Source organism: Schistocerca americana, chromosome 5, assembly GCF_021461395.2.
Source record: "Schistocerca americana isolate TAMUIC-IGC-003095 chromosome 5, iqSchAmer2.1, whole genome shotgun sequence".
NCBI lineage: Eukaryota > Metazoa > Arthropoda > Insecta > Orthoptera > Acrididae > Schistocerca > Schistocerca americana.
The window spans coordinates 332,377,856-332,398,914 of record NC_060123.1 but is presented as its reverse complement, the minus strand read 5'-3'; the positions used below and the strand labels follow the sequence as shown (position 1 = coordinate 332,398,914).

The window sequence follows — 21,059 nt, the reverse complement described above, 5'->3', positions numbered from 1 at the left end:
TTGTTTCTTAAGTCCAGCGTGAAAATGGTTTGTCATCTGATTCGCGAAATGAAGACACAAATGTGCCCTCTGCACAAGCCGTAATAGAATCAGTTAATTACTTGCGCTTACGAATTATACTACTAAAACAAGTTTTGTGAAACCAATCCTGAAGAGCAGTAACACACAATTATTTCACTGCTGAGGCCAGCCTCGTTGTCACACTCCTACGTCACATGTGACTGTCTGACGTCTTGCCGGCTGCCACCTGCAAAGACTCCACTCACCGATGGATCGAATGAACCTGTAGTAACATACAAAACATATTGTTATATTCTAAATCTGATTGTAGTTTTCTTCAAATTTTTGAGTGGGCTGAGCAACAAAAAGCCTCTGAAGAGCTTCGCCACTGGTAACCGGTCCCTGATATCCTGGATACTTGACCTCCAAGTTGGTCTCAAAAATTTTCAATTGGGGACGTACACTGATCAGCTGGAAAATTATGACCACCTACCTAATAGCCGGTACATCCACCTTTGGCACGGATACAGAGGCGCTGTGTCGTGGAAGCAGAGAGGCATGGTGGGTCACACACATAAGTCAACTAATACCCGTAAATTCCAGAGGGTGGGGGGGGGGGGGGCAATGAGACCTGACGCCAAGTTCAATTGCATCCCGATTGTGTTCGACCGGGTTCAGAGCTGGCGAGTTAGGGGACCAGCCCATCAGTTGGAACTCGCCACTGTGTTCCTCGAACGACGCCATCACACACCTGCTCTTCTGGCCAGTTTTTACTGAAAGCTGAGGAGTGACTCAGATAACAGCGTTGTCGGCGGAGAAATGAACTGATTGTATGCTGGAGGTTAACTAAGGACCATTGCAGAGAAAGAGTATGGTGAACAGACATCGTCCAAGGTAAACTGCTCGACGAACAATAATTCTTTTTGCATCTGCATACACTGAACTTGGTAACTGTTGGATCATGTGAAGAGTAAACATTATTAATGTAACTGCAGGCCTCCATTAGCGACTGTAGTAATTTTAAAGTTCAGAAATCTTAACTTTTCAACTTTAGGACCCCAAAAATGCTTGTATTTTGCAACTAGTACACCAGTGACATAATACTTTAAATAGAATTCAAAACAGTAATTTTTAATTAATTTATTTTCGGTATCCGAAAGACGTTTTTCAATTTTAGCAAAATGTCCACTGGTGATGACAGAGGAGTTTTTTTCCCATTTCCTAGCAAGTGATAAAATATTATTAGATGAGGAAAAGAGTGATTTGGCACAACATAGTGAGAAGGAGGAGCAGGAGGATGTACAATGGAGGCAGAAGGAGAGACAATAGGATAAAACAGGAACAGAAAATTGGTAGATGAGGTAAAAAGAGAACCAGCTATGAAACTGTGGAAAGGTCAAAAAGAGTTTAACCACCTTTGCAAGATAATTTTTTGGGACAAATGGATAAAATCAATAATAAAGTCATGCATTTGAATATTATCCGAACGAATAGTTCAAGAAGTAAAGATGAGACTAGGAAACTTATGAGTGATAGCGTATACAAGGAGGCTTGAACTTCGACAAGAAACTGAATAATGAGATTCCACAGGAGCAGAACTGGTATTAAAGAAGTTTAGAACTTGTGATTGGCTTGTGGATTGTGTATGTGTGACAAGTGTCGATATTTGTGAGCAGAGTATCAAAAGGAAGAAAAGTTCAGGGTAGTGCTGAGACACCCTTTTCGTTACACTGTTGGGGAAGATAGGAACTTGTTACAAGAGAGAATTAAACAACTTAGAATCATTATGAAATTTATATGGGACATTTAGAGAGAATTTAAGGAAGAGTAAATTTTAGCAGTTGTGCTCCTTGTCAGGCAGAAGTGAGTGGTGGTGGAATCAGTTTTGGGAAGAATTTAGGTTTTAAATGGGCAGTGACGGAAACCAGCTCCTGGATTTCACACCTACAGGAAAGAGACCGCCACGGAGACCCAAGAAGCGTTGGAGGGAGGGACTCCATGAAGATTTAAAACAAATGTCAATAGATGTGGACGAATGGCGGATAGCAGCAATGGACAGAATACAGTGGAGGAGGAAACTTGTAGATGCGTGCGGTCCACTGGGCCTGATCACGTAGTAGTAGTAGTTGTAGTAGTATTGATGGAAACCAAAAGTTTCTGACCTTCGGCCCAGAAGGAAGAACCCAACCAGTTATTTTACTGAAAGTGTTTCATGGGTCTCATGGAACGAAGCAGCATTGCTACTTATAGGCTAAATTCGGCCATTTTTATTCCATGTGAATCAGTTTCTATTCTCAGTGAATATCTCCGCTCCTTTTTAAAAGCTATACTCACAGGGTACATAGATGAAATACATAACCCTTCTAGAACAATTCGTGAAGCTTTGGGTACAGCAGTGGTCTGGATAGCCACACGTTTAAGGAATCGCTACTTGAAGGCAAATATAACTCAGATAAAAATTTATCTGAGAACTGTGCTCGGCGGACGACGGGCTGCCAACCTTGTGTTGGCGCGGCGTTGTAGCAGTATCTGTGGCAGTGATACTACACAGGGTAGTGTTGAGACACACTTTTCGTTACACAGTTGGAGAAGATGAGAACTTGTTACAAGAGAGGTTCAAATGGCTCTGAGCACTATGGCACTTAACATCTATGGTCATCAGTCCCCTACAAGAGAGGATTAGACAACTTATAACCATTCTGAAATTTATATGGGACATTTAGAGAGAATTCAACGAAGCGTAAATTTTAGCAGTAGTGCTCCTTACAGGCAGAAGTGAGTGGTGTTAAAATCAGTTTTGGGAAGAATTTAGGTTTGAAATGGGCAGTGATAGAAACCAAATGTTTCTGACCTTTGAAGCGGAAGGGATAACCTAACTAGTTATTTTACTGAAAGTGTTTCATTGGTCTTTATCTGTAGCTTGAGAATCCAGAAGAAGGATACGTTCTGTGATAAATCATTTAGAGTAAAGTGCTTTGTGGTGGGAATTGTTGAACGAAGACACATTTGAGTTTTACGAGAGCTTTGAAAAGGAGTTAAGTCACAATTTTGGCTTTGAGCACTATGGGACTTACCATCTTAGGCCATCAGTCCCCTAGAACTTAGAATTCTTAAACCTAACTAACCTAAGGACATCACACACATCCATGCCCGAGGCAGGATTCGAACCTGCGACCGTAGAGGTCACGCGGCTCCAGACTGTAGCGCCTAGACCCGCAGGGCCATTCAGGCCGGCTCACAATTTTGTTCAGAGGGTGCACAGAAGAGACTAAAGCTGCAGTTGCTGTTAGATGAAGGTATTTCTGAACCTCTCTTTATTGAAGTACTTATCAGTAGGTTACCCACAGTCACTAAAGAAAAACTGATAGAAAGAACTTGGGACAGTGTGTACCAATTTTTAGAATTTCTTGATCTATCTGATTCCTTAAATTTGTCAAGAAATAGTTATAATAAGCGACAAGAGAGTGGTCATAAAATCAATACCTGGTCAAAATGGAGAGTAGCCAAGAGGTACATACCTGTCAAGACAGTTGTGGATGGATGGTACACAACCAGCAAAGTACTAACAACAGTGGGAAACAATAGGTTTTACCATAATAGAAATGATGAATACCAAAGCCAGAACTGTAATAACAATCATAGTAATAGCAATTAAGGGAGGAGGTATGGAAGAGCCAGTCAGTCCACCCCAAAGAATGAAGGAATATGCCAAGAGCCAAGAGACACTAATAGGCCTTGGAGGGAACCAGTTGGCACCGAAAGTGTGGGAATTAGTGAGTGCCCACTTGATACAGGAACCAGCTCTGTTGACAACCGGATACCTGTTTCAGTAATATATGTCAGATTTCATAAGGTGTCGAGAAGGGCTAGAGGTAAAAGAATTGCTACTAGAGGAACAGTTAAAGGAGCAGTCTGACTTACTGAAACCATTCATAAGTGGACGTGTTAATAAAACAGAGTTGACATTAATAATCGACACCAAAAGTGGCGTATGTTTAACTAACAAAACATGTTGCGAGGTGATTCAGAAACACGAAAAGACAGTTACTTTACCTGTAGAAGGAGTGATTTCGGTTGGAGTGATTTGAGTTTTCAGTAGGTCTGTAATGCGAAAAATTAACGTAAAACTTTGTATAGAAGGAATGAACTTGCGGCACACATTGTTTATAGTAGCGGGATTAGGAGTGAAAATTTTGTTGGAAATGTCAAGATAGAGAAGGAAGTATTAGTGGAATTTTGTATTAAAAACACGTGGTTAATGAAATTTGTGTTAGCTCTTGCTAACATAGGACTGCAGATTACATTAGGAATGAATGGACTGACTACTAAAAAATTGAATAGATTTTTATATTGCTGAAGAAGAAACAAGAACTTAATACCAAGAAGAGATGAGAGAGTAGTCCTTCTGAAATATATGAAGAGACATATAACTATAAAGTAAAAGAAGGAAATTAGGTATAGTGTGGCAAAGAGTGTGTCAAATTTATTATCTTACAGTTTACTGTTTAGTTTTCATATTGAATTGCTTCTTATTTTTGTGTACTGAACATCAGTAAAAATGGTATTCTGAACGTTTACATAGAGTAAATTCTATCTGCCACGCATATTGCAAATGAAGAAATGTAAATAAATAAAGAATAATTGTAATACTGAAGAACTGTATTTAAATGAGTATACCAGAGAAGGATTTTTAAGTGACATTCAGGTTATTGAAAGCTAAGAAGTTTCATGAAAGGAAGAGTGGAGCCAGAAAAGATTTTTTATTGACGTGTGACAACATTAGTAAGTGAGTGAGTGGCATAAGTGGTTTGATACGAAAGTAAGGCTTACATAAGGGCCTGGATCACCATGAACTGTGATTGTTGTTTGTAAGAGTTGTTAAAAGAGAAATGAGTAAATGCTATTCAGAAGATAAATAGTGTTAATCATTTATATATTATGTATGTGAGGCAGAATGGAGTGTTACCCTATGGAGAGGAAAGGAAAAAAATTATTTATTAGTTATTTGGTGAGCCTGGAGGAGGCGATTTATGTGGTTAAGTTGTAGAGAAATAATAAAAGGCCATTTAGTGTTCGGTTTTGGATGTAGAGAATTGAAAGATTGAAGGATAATGTTGAACACTGTTCTACTAGGAAAACGTGTTTGGTGCTATACAAAAGATGAATGGTAGTATGAATGTGAAAGTCATGTATCACATCCTCTCAATTAAATGCGACTCTCATCTGACAATTGTTGCCTGCTGACGTGAATTTCATTAAGTGGAGAAACAGACACTAACGAACGTAAGAATTCACAGCCTTTCCTTTGACATGTGACCAACACGAAAATGGTAATATATGAAAGTGCAAACTAATGTCTTGAAACTGTTATAAAATCATACATACCTTTTCTTGGTTTACTGGAGTAATAACGTATTTAAGGCGGAAATGGTATTTACACTTACCTAGCGGATTGATAAAAATAGCAGGTGTTCAACACGAATGTTAAACGTAATAAATGCTGTATGCACTACTTTTTCCATGTGTGCTGAAGAAACTATCTGCATTTGGGGAGACAAGTGTAAAGGAACACTTTCCGGTATACACATTTCTTAAGAATTAGTTCACGTGCTGCGTGTTTGTCTCCAGAGAAATGCAAATAATTTCCCACACCAAATGTAACGTAATTAAAATGTTTTTAAAACTACATTGTAGAAGGAGGTGTAGGAATTTATTTGTTTTTTTTTTCGTTTCTCATGCCACAACCAAATTTTAAAGTATACGCTGGAGAGAGAGAGACTGAGAGAGAGAGGGGACAGACACACTGAGAGAGAGAGAGAGAGAGAGAGTCGCTCTATAATATAATGTAATACTTCTAATTATGAATAACAATGATTCTTTGCCGTTTTATACAAACAATATGATTATTATTCATTTTCCATTTTTCATGATGGAGAAAGAGTTGTTCTGTACCCCTCTCGAATAACAGAAATCTTCCTGTGCAAGCCCTGATTTCTCTTATTTCGCTACAGTGATCATTTCTCACGATGTGGGTGGATGCCAACAAAATATTTTCGTACTCGCAGAAGGGAGTTCGTGATCATGCACATTTGTGTCTTTTTCATGTAAGGGAAATTTACCGGATTCCCTTTAGTGCTGATGTGGATAACTGCAGACTTTTTATTATTTACGGTCAGTTGCTACTTTTCGCATCACACCATTCATATATCTTGTCTAAATCACTTTTCAATTGCTTTGCTCATCAAGACTTCAAGAGAAAGTAAAAGTTCGTAGAAAATTAAATGTTAAAATGGAAATTAAATCCAAGGCAGACTGTTAGAATTTATAAAGAGAGACGGATATTTATAACTTAAGATAGTTTCATTTCAGACGTTTGTGCAGTGTAAGTTATTTCAAGTATTTTTATTCGTTTTGATTATTAAAATTGCAGCCAGCTATTTTTCTTTAGAGGTTTTAATTGCAGCTTTCAGAGAGTAATATTTCTAGAGTGTTGTGTTGGTGTCAGTAAGTTACTGTAAATCAGACCACATTCCCACGTTCGTGGGAATTGGTTACAGGTCTGTTTTAAACAAGCAGCGTAGCATGACGTCTGTTCACTAGGTAAGTAAAATAAAAATACATTTCACGACAGATGGTCGTAGGTTTGAGTTGAATTGTGGCAGTGGCAATTTCTCATTTGCAATGCTGGTCTTATAGCCTGTAACGCGATAGATGCGAAAAAATCTTTTAAAAGTTTAAATCTGTGACGTATATCTACACTCTGCAGCCCTAAGATGGTTGCGCTATGAAAGCGCCACTAAAATTTCAAAAGCAAAGTAATGCAGTGGATCACTTTACCAACATCAAACTCGACTTATTTACTTCGGGCTGCATGTCTAGGCCTATGATCCAGGGGAACCAATATTCTCTACGGAAAATACTTTGCTCGTCTCATGAACAAAGTTCGATACACACGGTATATTTTTGTTCACTAACAACAGGGCAGTGATATAAGAATAGTTCTTGCCCAAAGAAATTGTTATGGAAATGGAATGATTGAACCGTTGGAGAAGTGACGAAAGAGGACCTGGAGAAGCCAGAGGAACATGTACATATCATCGTGACACAGTTTGAGCAGGTGCGAATCCTATCATGTCAGATTCCGACAGCAGAATGTCGACAGTACTCGCACAAATACTACACCTGGGAAGCAGAGACATTGAGAAGGTGGGTAAAGAGATAAAGAAGCGATTGGAGGCTGCAGCGAAGCAGCCAGGCAGAGAGAATTGCAAGATCATACAGCGTAGAATTGGGAGCTAGATGCAAAACCGAACGACGCTTGCTCCACATCGGTGACCTCATTAGCGGAATTGCAGTCGCTTCTCACGTTTTAGGCGCAACAGGGGTACTGCAACAGATCTGAAAGCGGGAGGAATGAACACTTCTGTGAGAACATGACAAAATTTAAAACATCCCCAAAAAGAGGAAATTTGGTGCTGTTGACAACATAAAATCCACACTTAATGGCGCAAGAGATCGCCCTTCTGTCAACAGGGCTAAAGGTAGGTTGACAGATACTAAACTGGACCCTGAAGAATGAGAGGGATTCAATAACGAGTTTTTCTTGTCTGTGCAGTGCATCCGAGTTTTGACGGGCAGCAGCATATCGTTACACCCAAATGTTTGGTTTCAGCCGTTCGAGAACTCCCTTCGCGCAATGGTCAATGCATCACTGCCTAGATTTTGTGAGCAGTTAGCGGGACCGTGGCGCCTTGGAATGAACACTACATGCCATTCTGTGTGGTCTATAATATGTAGAAACTAGGATGGAGTTTCTGACTGTACAATGGCCCGAGAGAGACTATATAGAGCTTCTACTTTTTCTGGAGGCGCCACAGCTACCTCATAGTACAAAACATTTTGATTTTAGTGGACTGTATAATCTTACTCCAACAAATGTGCACGCCAGCCATTCTCAAGAACATTTATCAGATGGTAATGGATATTCTGAAAGCCACCACTGAAAATAAAAGTATAGTTAAGATGATAAACTTTGTTTGGATCAAGAAATGCACTAACATTAAAGACAATGAAATGTTCCATGACTTAGCGCTCACCGCCGCACCCAACAGCAAATTTAAAAACATCTTATTTCACGATCAGACCTGAAGACGTTATACAGGTTGTTCGGAAATTCTCATTGCAAAATTCTATGAATTGTAGAGGGTAGTGAGTACATAATATTTTGAATAGGAACGGATGACAGGAAATGCACCGTTTACGTTCTACAACGGTTAGAATTCTGATGTTATCTCTTTCAGTTCTGCTTGAGGACTAGGCGTGACGCAAGACCATTATTGGGTACCAATATGAAAGGATGCGTACGCAACATCCATTTATCTTTTAAACATTTCTGTTAATTTATGAGACTCCTGTAGAGACAGAGGAAGATCTGCTGTCACGGATTCTGGCCGCTGCTCTAGAAACTGAAGAAATACCAGTTGAAATGGAGTGTGCGCACCAGAACAAGCTTCGTAGGTTCAATGTCTGTAACAACGTTAGTGATTGCCACATCGAGCCACTATTGTTATAAAAAAAAATGTCGTGTGACTAGAGCCTCCCGTCGGGTAGACCGTTCGCCAGATTCAAGTCTTTCGATTTGACGCCACTTCGGCGACTTCCGCGTCGATGGGGATGAAATGATGATGATTAGGACAACACAACACCCAGTCCCTGAGCAGAGAAAATCTGCGACCCAGCCGGGAATGAAACCCGGGCCGTTGGGATTGACATTCTGTCACGCTAATCACTTTTTTTTCCCTTTTTGTTCAATACAGTTCGTTGCGTTGGTCTGGGTGGACGTCACAAGACGTCCGTTCGAGTTGATCCTTGATCCCTTGACTCAGTTTTCTTATTACAGAGAGCACGCAGCCCTCTGACCAAACACGCTGAGCTACCGTGCCGGCACATATTGTCCGTTGGCTTTGTTCGTGGCGGACGTCCAATGACACCCGTTCAAGTTCTTGGTTGATCCGTTCACTCAGTTTTTTATTACAAATGGTAGCTAACCTTTTGACCGAGCACGCTGAGCTAGCGTGCCGGCGAATCACTCAGCTACCAGGGGCGGGCAGTGTCAGTATTGGTCTATATGCATGGTATGCTGGGTACTTCCTTGTTTTGGAATAATGTAAACGAGTACAAAAGTTAATACAAATAAATGCCCTTAAGTGATAAATATATGTTTCGTTACGTCTCCTTTCGAATTGTTAGCTGATAACTGTGTTGCATCACGCCTAAATCAATTTCTCAAGCAGAAGTGTATTAGGTAAACATTTGAATTTAAACTGTTGTAGAACAGAAACAGTCATTTCCGATCACAGGTTCCTGTTCAAAATATTATGTATTGACCCCCCACTCTGCTAGTCCTAGAAGTTTGTAAATGGAATTTCCGAACACCTTGTACAGAAGAACAAGATGCCAACGACAATAAAGGGAATATTATGGAGAAATAGAGCCAAACTTTGTCTTGAAGCCCTGAAGCCCTAGTTCCACACAATTATGACGAATAAAATGTTTGTAAGTTCACATGACATTTAATCATGGATCATTTCCCAGTCATCTTCACTGAGTATACATTCGAGATAACACCAATTGTAAATATGACTGAGTAATATTAGAAGATATTGATAACATTTTTTTCGAATGCAAACGGCGTGCAAAGCAGCTAATTGATTTCATAAACAGTTAATCAGGTGTCATCAGCCATTACCAAATAATGTAGCATCTCTCCTTCATTAAATTAATACATTAATTTTAAAATTAATTATGAAAATTTTAAACAAATGTAATCTTACCATGTAAATTCCTAGAGCTTACTAAAACACTGAGAGATGAATGTATGACTTTCAGGCCAAAAACAAAAAATGAAGGAATATTTAATTTTACTTTTAATCTAAACTTATAGATGTGTATATTTATTAGAATACACTCTCGAACTTCACTGCCTTTGCTAGCAACGATTGTGACCTCTTACGATCGATCAATGGCTAATAGAGCCGTGAGGTGTTTTCCTTTGAACAAAATGATTTAAAAGTCAAAAATTTTAATGGGGTCAGTACTAGAACTTTTCTATGATTTCTTATAATTCGGCATTCGTCTTCCTAAAAACTAAAACTACTTCACACTCCCAGGTCTAAGCTCCCCTCCCCTCCTACGAACTATGGTATAAGTGCCTTTGTAATAGACATGAAGCAGTTGATGATGAGAAGCAGGGTGTTTACATAATGCGACAATTCTGGGTCATTGAGCCATTCTACTCACTCTCAAGCCTTATTCTTAATTGAGAAAGTACATGTGTTAATTCAGATATAACGTAAGAGATGGAGTGAGTTGCAGACAAACTTTCATTTATTAACAGTTCTTTGATATATAAACTCTAAGACAAAAGAAAAACCACTCACCACGAAGTAATTATCCGAATGTAACAGAGATCACTGTATGTTATGTACATGTACAGACAAGCAGATGATTGCGATTTGGAAAAAAAATGTATTATTTATTCAAGAGAAAGATTTCCACCAATTGAACAAGTCAATAATGCGTTGGTCAACATCTGCCCATTATGCAAGCAGTTATTCGCCTTGGCGTCGATTTACAGAGTTGTTGGCTGTACTCTTGAGGAGTGTTGTCGTAAATTTTGCCCAATTGCCCCATTAGGTAACCAGAATCCCTACCTAGTTTGAGAACCCTGCCTATAATGCTAGGAAAGAGGCCATAGAGTATCATCGATATAACGCTGTGTTGCAAGGATGCCGCAGATGATACCCAAAGGAGTCCTGCTATGAAAACAAATGACACCTCAGATCAGCACTCATGGTTGTCGGCTCGTATGGAGGATGACAGTGAGGTTGGTATCCCACCGCTGTCCGAGGCGTCTCCACACATGTTCTCGGTCTGGAATCTCATTCGATGCGATCTTATTCGAACAGCCCCAATTACCAGCTAAGACGGGTCTGGAGACGCCCCAGTCAGCGGTTGAATAAAAATATGTATGTCGCCGCCATACTGCCTGACAGCTGGCAGTGAAGGTCTAACTTGCCATTTCTTTTCAAAGTATAACCCTTTTGGTTGTCATCCACGACACCCCTAAAGGCCAGCGGTACGATGACGATATTTTGTTGCCCTTCATGGGAAACTATCCTGGATTTACATTTCAGTAAGATAATGGCCGCCCTCACACGGCGGGAGTTTCTACTGCTTGTCTTATGCTTGTCAGATCCTAGGATGGTAAGCAGCCGGCCACTGTGGCCGATCGGTTCTAGGCGCTTCAGTCCGTAACCACGCGACTGCTACGGTCGCAGGTTCGAATCCTGCCTCGGGAATGGATGTGTCTGATGTCCTTAGGTTAGTTAGGTTTAAGTAGTTTTAAGTTCTTGGGCACTGATGACCTCAGATGTTAAGTCCCATAGTGCTCAGAGCCATTTGAACCACTCTGATGGTCAGAAAGATCGTCTGGATACAGAAAATGTTCGACTGCTGCCCTGGCCAGCACATTCTCCAGATCTCTCAGCAATTGAAAACGTCTGGTACAATGGCGGTCGACCAACTGGCTCGTCACAATACGCCAGTCACTACTCTTGATGAACTGTGGTATCGTGTTGAAGCTGCACGGGCAGCCGTACCTGTACACGCCATTATGGGCTAGATCCTCCAACCAGCTCCGAATTTTGACGATATAAAGCGGCAGTTGGACAGAATTAGACACGATATCTCTCAGGACTTCCAAAATCTCCTTCAATTAATGCCAAGCAAATGAACTGCGTGTATAAGGGCAAGAGGTGGACCAAAGCGTAATTGACTTGCTCAGTTTGTGAAGCACTTTCTCTTAAACAAATCATCCAATTTTTCTTAAATCGTAATCGTTTGTTTGTCTGTACATCACATCTACGGATTTATGTCCCATTCATACACTGCTGGTCATTAAAATTGCTACACAAGAAGAAATGCAGATGATAAACGGGTATTCATTGGACAAATATGTTATACTAGAACTGACATGTGATTACATTTTCACGCAATTTGGGTGCATAGATCCTGAGAAAACAGAACCCTGGCCGTAATAACGGCCTTGATACGCCTGGGCATTGCGTCAAACAGAGCTTAGATGGCGTGTACAGGTACGGCTGCCCGTGCAGTTTCAACACGATACCACAGTTCATCAAGAGTAGTGACTGGCGTATTGTGACGAGCCAGTTGCTCGGCCACCATTGTACCAGACGTTTTCAATTGCTGAGAGATCTGGAGAATGTGCTGGGCAGGGCAGCAGTCGAACATTTTCTGTATCCAGAAAGGTCCGTACAGGACTTGCAACATGCGGTCGTGCATTATCCTGCTAAAAAGTAGGGTTTCAGGGATAGAGTGAAGGGTGGAGCCACGGGTCGTAACACTACTGAAATGTAACGTCCACTGCTCAAAGTGCCATCAATGCGAACAAGAGGAGACCGAGACGTGTAACCAATGGCACCCCATACCATCGCATAGGGTGACACGCCAGTATGGCGATGACGAATACACGCTTTCAATGTGCGTTCACCGCGATGTTGCCAAACACGGATGCGAACATCATGATGCTGTAAACAGAACCCGGATTCATACGAAAAAATGACGTTTTGCCTTTCGTGCACCCAGGTTCGCAGGCGCTCCTGTCTGTGATGCAGCGTCAAGGGTAACCGCAGCCATGGTCTCCGAGCTGATAGTCCATGCTGCTGCAAACGTCGTTAAACTGTTCGTGCAGATGGTTGTTGTCTTGCAAACGTCCCCATCTGTTGACTCAGGGATCGAGACGTGACTGCACGATCCGTTAAAGCCATGCGGATAAGACGCCTGTCATCTCGACTGCTAGTGATACGAGGCCGTTGGGATCCAGCACGGCGTTCCGTATTACCCTCCTGACCCACCGAGTCCATATTCTGCTAACAGTCATTGGATCTCGACCAAGGCGAGCAACAATGTCGCGATGCTATAAACCGGAATCGCGATAGGCACAAACCGACCTTTATCATTGTCGGAAACGCAAAAAAGCATTGATTTATTTTCTCATGGCTTATTTAACATCTGCAAGTTTCAGACAACTGTCGTGAATGGTGAATTTTGAATGAAACCTACTTCTCTCTTGTATGTTGAAGTTTGCTTCTTTTGCCAAAACACGGCAGAGCTTACACAATGTCACCTTACTAACACGCTGAGCAGACGCAATTGAGAATGAATTCTAAAACCATAGTTTATTAAGTTTGTCAAGTGGTGAACAGAGGGAAAGCAAGGTCGATAGATTATGAAAAACACGTCATCGGTACAAAAATAAACGTGTAATGGCTTCACTTATGCTGCACAAAAACCCACAGCATTCCTCATTTCACCAGCTATCCATGACCCTTCAAAATTACATTCTTTCATAGAAAAAGTCTCTACTTAATGGAATAACATGTACATAATGAAGTTTGGATAGTAACCATATGGCAATATACTCTCCTGTTTGCATGTTAGCATGTGCCCAGATCCCATTTCAGAATCTCTAACCACATATGATATAGAAATAATGTTGTGGATATTTCATTTGGCTTTTTTGTTAGCGTGTGCGATCGCAAATAAGTGTGCTACATCAGATCGGTTTTCTTGGCGTTGGTGGCAGAGACCCCCACCCAAGTGAAGAGAAAAATTCGAAATGTTAGCTAAATTTAATATGCAGCAACTCATTATGTAATACTATGCACCAAATTCAAAATCATAGGACCCATATTTTTTATTACAAACTTTTTCGAATTTCGCTCAGTGTCTCACCTGAATGCAAATATCACAATACCTATGGCGATTAACGAAATGATAGGCAGGTATATATTTTGCTGTGACAGTTTCACAGTTACATGTAATCCATTACATATATAACTGTGAATATATATATATATATATATATATATATATATATATTTATATTAATATATTTATATATATATGTGTGTGTGTGTGTGTGTATGTGCGTGTGTGTGTGTGTGTGTGTTTTATTTTTAGTAGATTTTAACCATATCCTTGTCTTGTTGAACGGCAGATCCCTTAGGTATGTTCGTATACACTGAAATGGGCATTGGTTTATTACATCCACCTGAAATAAAAAGTTGTCGATTTTCTCTTGAGGTTCATTTTAATCAGTTGTAGAAGCACAACATGGTCAGAGCTATAACACAGGCAATATTAATGTCTACAGTAGCACACAACAGGAAACGTACCAAACGTGTTTAGTTCCAAACAGCAGAATGAAGAGACAGCAGGTATGTAAATAAACTAAGTTTCTACTTGAATTCTTCTTCCTGACATACAGAAACAACAAGGCAAGGAAGCCATAGGCATTGCTATACAAGACTTTCTATAAATAGATACGTATCCAACTTGACAGTGATATCAGTGTTGATGAACACTATGCACAGTACAGAAACGGTGACATCTATTGTGAGACCAACTGTATCAGTAGGAAATTTGTCACTATCAACGATCTGAAGCATCACAGTGCAATTAATGTAGTGGTGTCCATGTTCCATGAAGCTTTTCGTGTGAACAGAGTGTGTGTGAGGTTTCTGCAGAGCTGTTCACAGCAGCTGGAGATCTTCAGCAGGCAGGCACTTTTCGCGGCTCCAACCTCAGGTGGATCCCTCCGATCGGTGTCAGCACCACAGTGTTGGGAGCCATGCGTAGCTTAGACTGCTTGTCTCCGACGGGCAGAATGTCAAATTTTGACAGCAGATGTACTATTGCCGTCTTCACCTGCATCAACCCGAAACGCATGCCTGCAACAAAACAAGGAGGTTATTACTTTGTTGTACTGGGAATGATAATGCTACATGCTTAAAATCTCGCAATGTGTCAAAAAATTCATTTCATTCAACTTTTCACATAAACTGTAATAAATTTCGAAATAATTCTGTCCGCAGAACCAGCGTTATTTCGCCCCGTCCCCAGAGAGGTATCAGGACTGTAAACACGAAGAAGTCCTGTAGCAAAAGTGTTTTAATCGCTGTACGGGTGCAAACTCACCATTAGTTGTTTGATTTTATCATTTGCTGTTATCGAGCTTTATTCGTACCTACTATGGCAGCTTGGCTGTCCCATTTTTTAATAGTTTTGAAGGTTATAGCTTCAAGCTACCTGCCTCTGCTTGCTGTGAAGTGACAACAGGGTGTCTCTCCAGCTATGTCCCAATTAATTAAACAAATAATATTAATTAACTTTCATCGCCCAGATTAATTGAAATAATGCACAGTGGATAACATCCCTTGACACTGTCATAAGCCAGCACAATCGATATAGAGGGATAGAGATTCGTTTTGTCCATAAACTGTTTTCCCTCGACTTACGATTCTTTAGCATTCTCAACTTCATTTCCTTCAGGTGCTTAATTACCCTCTTGAATCAGGTACAATCAGTTATTGGTAATTTACTTTGACTGGGAATGTACGAAGGTTTCCTTCATATCAAGAGCAACACAGGGATGTTGCTGTACAGAATTTATTTCTCAAATTGACCACCATATAATAGTTTCATCTCCTATTCAGATCGGGACTTTTACATCAGCAAAGGTGCATGCATTAATTCTCAGTTGGGATTAATCTTTGTCTCTAGGGCCATTAGAAGGTCGTAACACTGTTAGGTAGCGGAAGGCTTCATATAATGGAAACTATCTCGTCTCGCGACATACAGATCTCACTGGCGTGCTAGATACTCTCTCTGTTATCTACTACGACCTGAATATCACTGGCAGTGAGAAGACTAAGCATCGGAGACCAGCAGACTACTGTTCTGACTATCAGGTCTCAGAACAACGTAACTGCACTTGAAAGCTATCTTTCTAGTTGAAGGATTAAGAAAGGCGTTAGTCAGTGGAAAAGTACTCTTGATTACTTCAGCGAGGAACTGAACGAAATATAACGTTAGTAATCACTTCAGAGAAATTATTCAAACACGAAGTGGCTATAAAATCACACTCGTAATTTATGCTAAATATAGCTAACTGAAATGGTCAAAATTACGCTTAAATTTGCGTGATGCTCTTACAGAATTTACTGTAGCGACCTACCGAATGTAATTGACACAATTCACCAAACAATAATGACTGAATAGCAAATCTCTAATGATTGCGATTGCCACTGAAGTAGTATTGCATCCTGAACCTCTGTACAGTGCACAAAGCATACATAGCCACACGTTGCAGACCATGTGGTACCACCACCCATTACAAAGAAAACATGAAAATAATCATCATTAATCAATAAAAATACACTTGGCTGCTATTTTCCTTGTCAGTGACTGAACATCAATAAAGAACGCACACTAATGACTACAGACTGCTGAGAAGTGGCTCTGTAAGTTTGTGCGAAAGCTGTAGTTGCAAAGCAAATGCAAAGAGAAAGATCCCAAATTAACAAAATGATACCGTAAAATTATCACAAGTCTATCTATATCCGAGCCTATAAGTGTTCCAGCAAATACTCTTACCGAAATACAGGGATGTCTCATAGTCAGTCTCCATTACCAATAGGGATGCTAACCGTTATATATCTTGGAGTCACAAAGAAAAGCCACAAATGTTAAAATAGCTCCCCGCAGACTACTCTGATTAATCTTCTAACATTTGTAAAGATTATTATCAGTTGGTAATACTCCATAATACTTTGAAATTTTGTACCTTAAGGTTCCTTTATGCATTCAGCTCAAAATGCACTCAACACTATCATGCAAACAAAAGATCATCGAAGCCAAATAAAATTTGTGAAGCCATACATAGAAACGAATCATTTTATCTGCTCTGTTAACTGAAGAAGTTTTAACTACAGATTTCCAAACACAAAAGCGCCACGCTGAGAAACAGCACCACACTCTGTCGTAGCTACACAATTACAATCATTTAAATTGTCAAAAACACGCAAATCACCAGGTGTTACAACATTTCCTTCTGTATGTTAACTTTAACTAATATTTTTCGAGTGTGATCCAAGATAATATAGCTCATTTTTAACGTAGTTCTCTTACCATACCACGCTGTGCGCTCCAACTGCACAGTGCGTAAAATGTTGCACTCCGGGAACAACGTCTTCCACAGGCGGAACTACCTGACGCCCTCTAAATTATCGATACGTTGTGAAAACTCTGCAAACCTCTTTGCTCAACCTTGTCCATAGATTTTCCTTCCACCAACCTCTACTCATCCTTGGTTGGTTCTATCTTTTCTACAGTCCAAGCAACCACGCTTTCATTCATCAATTTTCCTGGGAAGGTATAGAGAGGAATAAGGAAGTGTGACTAGTGACATAAAACACTGTTCTAATGCATACTTTAATCCAAATAGAAATTGTGTGAGCGAATTATTTCACGTATAACGATCTCTTGTATTACCAGTCGGAAGCGCTTAAATGCAGTGTACGAACAATACCGCTTCAAGAAGTCCGGCAGAATTACGATCACTGGCCTGGTTCACACGTCAGCCTAAGTGTGGTTCTCACAATGTTTTCCACGCTAGCTTAGGTAAATGGTGGGCTGGTCCCCAGTCTCTGCCTTAGAAAATACGACACAAAACAGTTAAAATGCTGCAGGATGATCGAAATGTAGCGCACATCAACAGTTAATTAAGTGTATATGTATGCTTAAAATATGTATTTTATTTCATAACTTCACACACATTGTTTATAAAATATGCTCAGAACCATTTCTCTGTTCAGTAACGTATTCACAAACATTATTTTACTATGTTTATGACAACTTTCAGGAGCACACTGACACTGATTGTTAAGCTCCGTTGTTATGTTACTCTTTAGTTCCTTCAGTGTGTGTATGTGTGTGTGTGTGTGTGTGTGGTGGTAGGGGGCGGGCAGGGGGGGGGGGGTTATTCAACGACGCGATGCGAAACATCAAACTCCAATACCCCCGCCAGGTCACGATGTTTTCATGAAGCATACATTCATACATATCCAGTAGTCACAGGCCCTTCAAACCATGTACTGCTTTCATTAACTGCCTCCGCTCGTTTCTGTGTTGTGCTCGATTCTTCTTGGGGTCTTCAGTCGTCAGGGACACGCGGCCTTGGTCGTCGAATGGGGTAGAGTGCTGCAACGCTCAATGTTTGACCGGTCACGGCTTGCCTGCTGACGGGGGGGACCGAGCCGCTCGTGTCCGGCCCCACTCGACTCGGCTCGGTCACGTACTCGCCCCATGTCTGTTGTCCGGATTCCGGACACAAGGATAACCTAACATGAGCGGTCACCGCTGACGTCTCACCTCGCCTCGCCCCGGCTCGCTGCACTGTACTTTACTGTACAAATCCAATGCCTCTCTTTCTCTCTCTCTCTCTCTCTCTCTCTCTCTCTCCCGCTCTCTTTTAATACAAAAGTAACATTTCCAAGAACGGGTACGTGACACAGCTAAATTCATAAAGCACCTGGAAAGTAAAATGATATTTCAATACAATCGCGGATAGAAAACGAGTCTCATTTCCAAACAAAAGAGATATTTTTCCTTTCATTTATAGGAAACATTAAATAAGTACTTTCCCTGTAATCTAGAAGACAACCATCTTCATAAAGAAAGCATACAAAGAACATTAAACATTTACAGACATAACTTGTCATACGTTTCAATTGTTTGCAACATAAACAAAATTATAGTTATTGTTGATCAGCAGGAAATCACTAACGCGTTCCGGATTTAATTGGCTGCGGCAATTTGTTAGTAACATGCCGGCTTTACTAAAGCACCTTTCACTAGGTGCGCTTGTTGCTGGGATACATTAAATACGTCTTGCAACTGCAGCCAGACCTGGAAGATCTGTTTCATGTCTGCTCCACCACTTTAAGATGTCATCATCATCATCATCATCATCTCTGGGGTGCATTAAAATGTACAGATCTACTTCATCTGCTGCGGATGATCTGTTGTTCCTCCATTCCTTGAAACGAGCTCTCTTTCTGGGTGGTGATGACACAGTACTTGAAGGACCTATGATAATAAACAAGAGAGACAAGTAATACAGAACTGATATGGAAATCATCGAAACATTCCCGTAAGAGACCAATGACCTCGCTGTTTGGTCTCTCCCCCCAAACAACCCGACCCCCATTCCCATAAAAACGAGATGTTTTACGTTAATGAAATATTATACGATTCACGACATTCCCGTTTCTCTATAATACACTTTCCACTAACTATGCAAAAACGATTATGTTAATGATTGAATGTTGTACCTGCGTACGTAGCACACATTTGTCGCACAATGTTAAGAATTTCCTGCTTTTCACTTATTTCAAGCATATTAAGATAGCGGAAGGACGGCCAAAGAAACGATCTTTGTGAGGTTTCTTGCTACTGTGTTTCTTTAAATGAGTGGTTCCCGACTGGAAAAACAATAAAGTGGAGTAGTTTATGCACGATACGTACCCAGTAGACGCAATGTTTTCGTCTACAACCAACAGAAATGTACTCCATACTTGGCTTTTTAGACCTTCCCGTTTCTTAGTGCGTAAACATTGGTTTCAATCTTACGTCTTACTACACTGGCTTCCTCGCGCTGCATGATTACAGCGAGAGACACACCGCAAATATGAAGCCCGTACTGGCTGTAGTGTCACACGGATAATAGCACGTATAATGTGTTTGAAGTTACCTGCTACATATTCGGTCACGGCTTCTATGCTCGGTCACAAGAATTAGTGCGGGTAGCCTATCCAGTTAGGGTGTGCTCGCCCCACCTCGTATTTTGTGCTCGCTTACTCGGTCATGCAGGACTCTAGTATGGGGCGTCTAGGGTTTAGTTTTCCCACAAGTGCTTTCGTCACGCATCTTTCGGCTGGCATACGGGCTACATGGCCTGCCCACTGGATTGTTTTGCCCTTCAGCTTCTGCAGTAAGTTGGTTGTTGCATCAAAAGGAATATTTCCACATTCTTCTTTCTTCTCCGTCCTGCTTTTTCGAATAATGGTCTCTATATCTTCCAAGTTACTCTTATTTGAAACAGCAATAATTTTTACGTCTTTTGTTTCGTCATGCCCAAGTTTTCTGAATCGTAAATGACTGCTGGTCATATCACTATATTTCCATCTTAGTGTTTGCTGATATCGATTTTGAGCTGAGCGTCTCCCGGACGGAATACAAGAATTTCATTTCCATTGCTGTTCTTCTTTGTTTGATATCCCTTTCTATCCTGTTGTTGCTGGTAAACCAAGATCCCAAGTATTTGAATTCGTGAACTCTTTTAAACATCATGCCATCTATCTCAAAAAATTCTTCCTAGTTTTGTCTTCTTCCTAGTTACACGAACTCCGTTTTACATCTCTAGCCCAACCCCCCGTGCGTAGTTGTCGATTTACTGGTACGTTTCTTTAAACTCATGTTCTGATTCACTTAGTAGTACTACATCATGTGCTTATGCGAGACCCGTTTTATCTTGATACATCTCTAGCCCAATCTCCTGTGCGTAGTTGTCCATTTACTGCTACGTTTCTTTAAACTCATGTTCTGATTCACTTAGCAGTACTACATCATCTGCTTATGCGAGACGATCTTAATTACCATTCATCTGTACTCCAGGCCATTCCTGTTGCTTATACTGCCTCATTACTTTCTATAACATTACACTGAACAGAACACACGAGAGAGCGTCCTCTTGTGTGAGATCTGTATCAGTCTCGAACGTTCCTGACGTGACCCTTCTGAAACACACTGCTGCCCTTGACCCATCCATACAAGTTTGTAGCATCCACACTACTTTCTCAGGAGTTCTGAAGTCACGCAGTGCCTTGTATAGGCTAGTCCTGTGATTACTGTCGTATGCACGCTGAAAATCGACGGACAGACTGTGTATATATCTTTGATATTACATCCAACAAGCCGATACCTCTGTAGTTACCACACTGCATTTTGCTTCTCTTCTTGTATATCGGGCATATTTCCATTCCTCTGGAAATTTCTCATTCTTACATATCAACTGGATCATTCTGTTTACCTCACCGCAATCTTTGATTAATTACCCATTTGTTCTGTCCTCTCCT

The 21,059-nt window shown here is 40.6% G+C and overlaps 1 protein-coding gene across 2 annotated transcripts in view; it reads right to left on the bottom strand.

Annotated features, from left to right (window-relative positions):
- Nucleotides 1–21,059, bottom strand: part of LOC124616148 (cytochrome P450 6k1-like) — a 77,431-nt gene that overhangs the window by 43,236 nt on the left and 13,136 nt on the right. The window contains exon 4 of one of the 2 annotated variants that reach the window (XM_047144424.1): nucleotides 14,155–14,813. The exons of the other annotated variant lie outside the window; for it this stretch is intronic. Coding sequence (XP_047000380.1) covers nucleotides 14,635–14,813 — 179 coding nt within the window. The 3' untranslated portion in view covers nucleotides 14,155–14,634. Of the gene's footprint in view, nucleotides 1–14,154; nucleotides 14,814–21,059 lie in introns of those variants that run through there. 2 annotated transcript variants of the gene reach the window in all.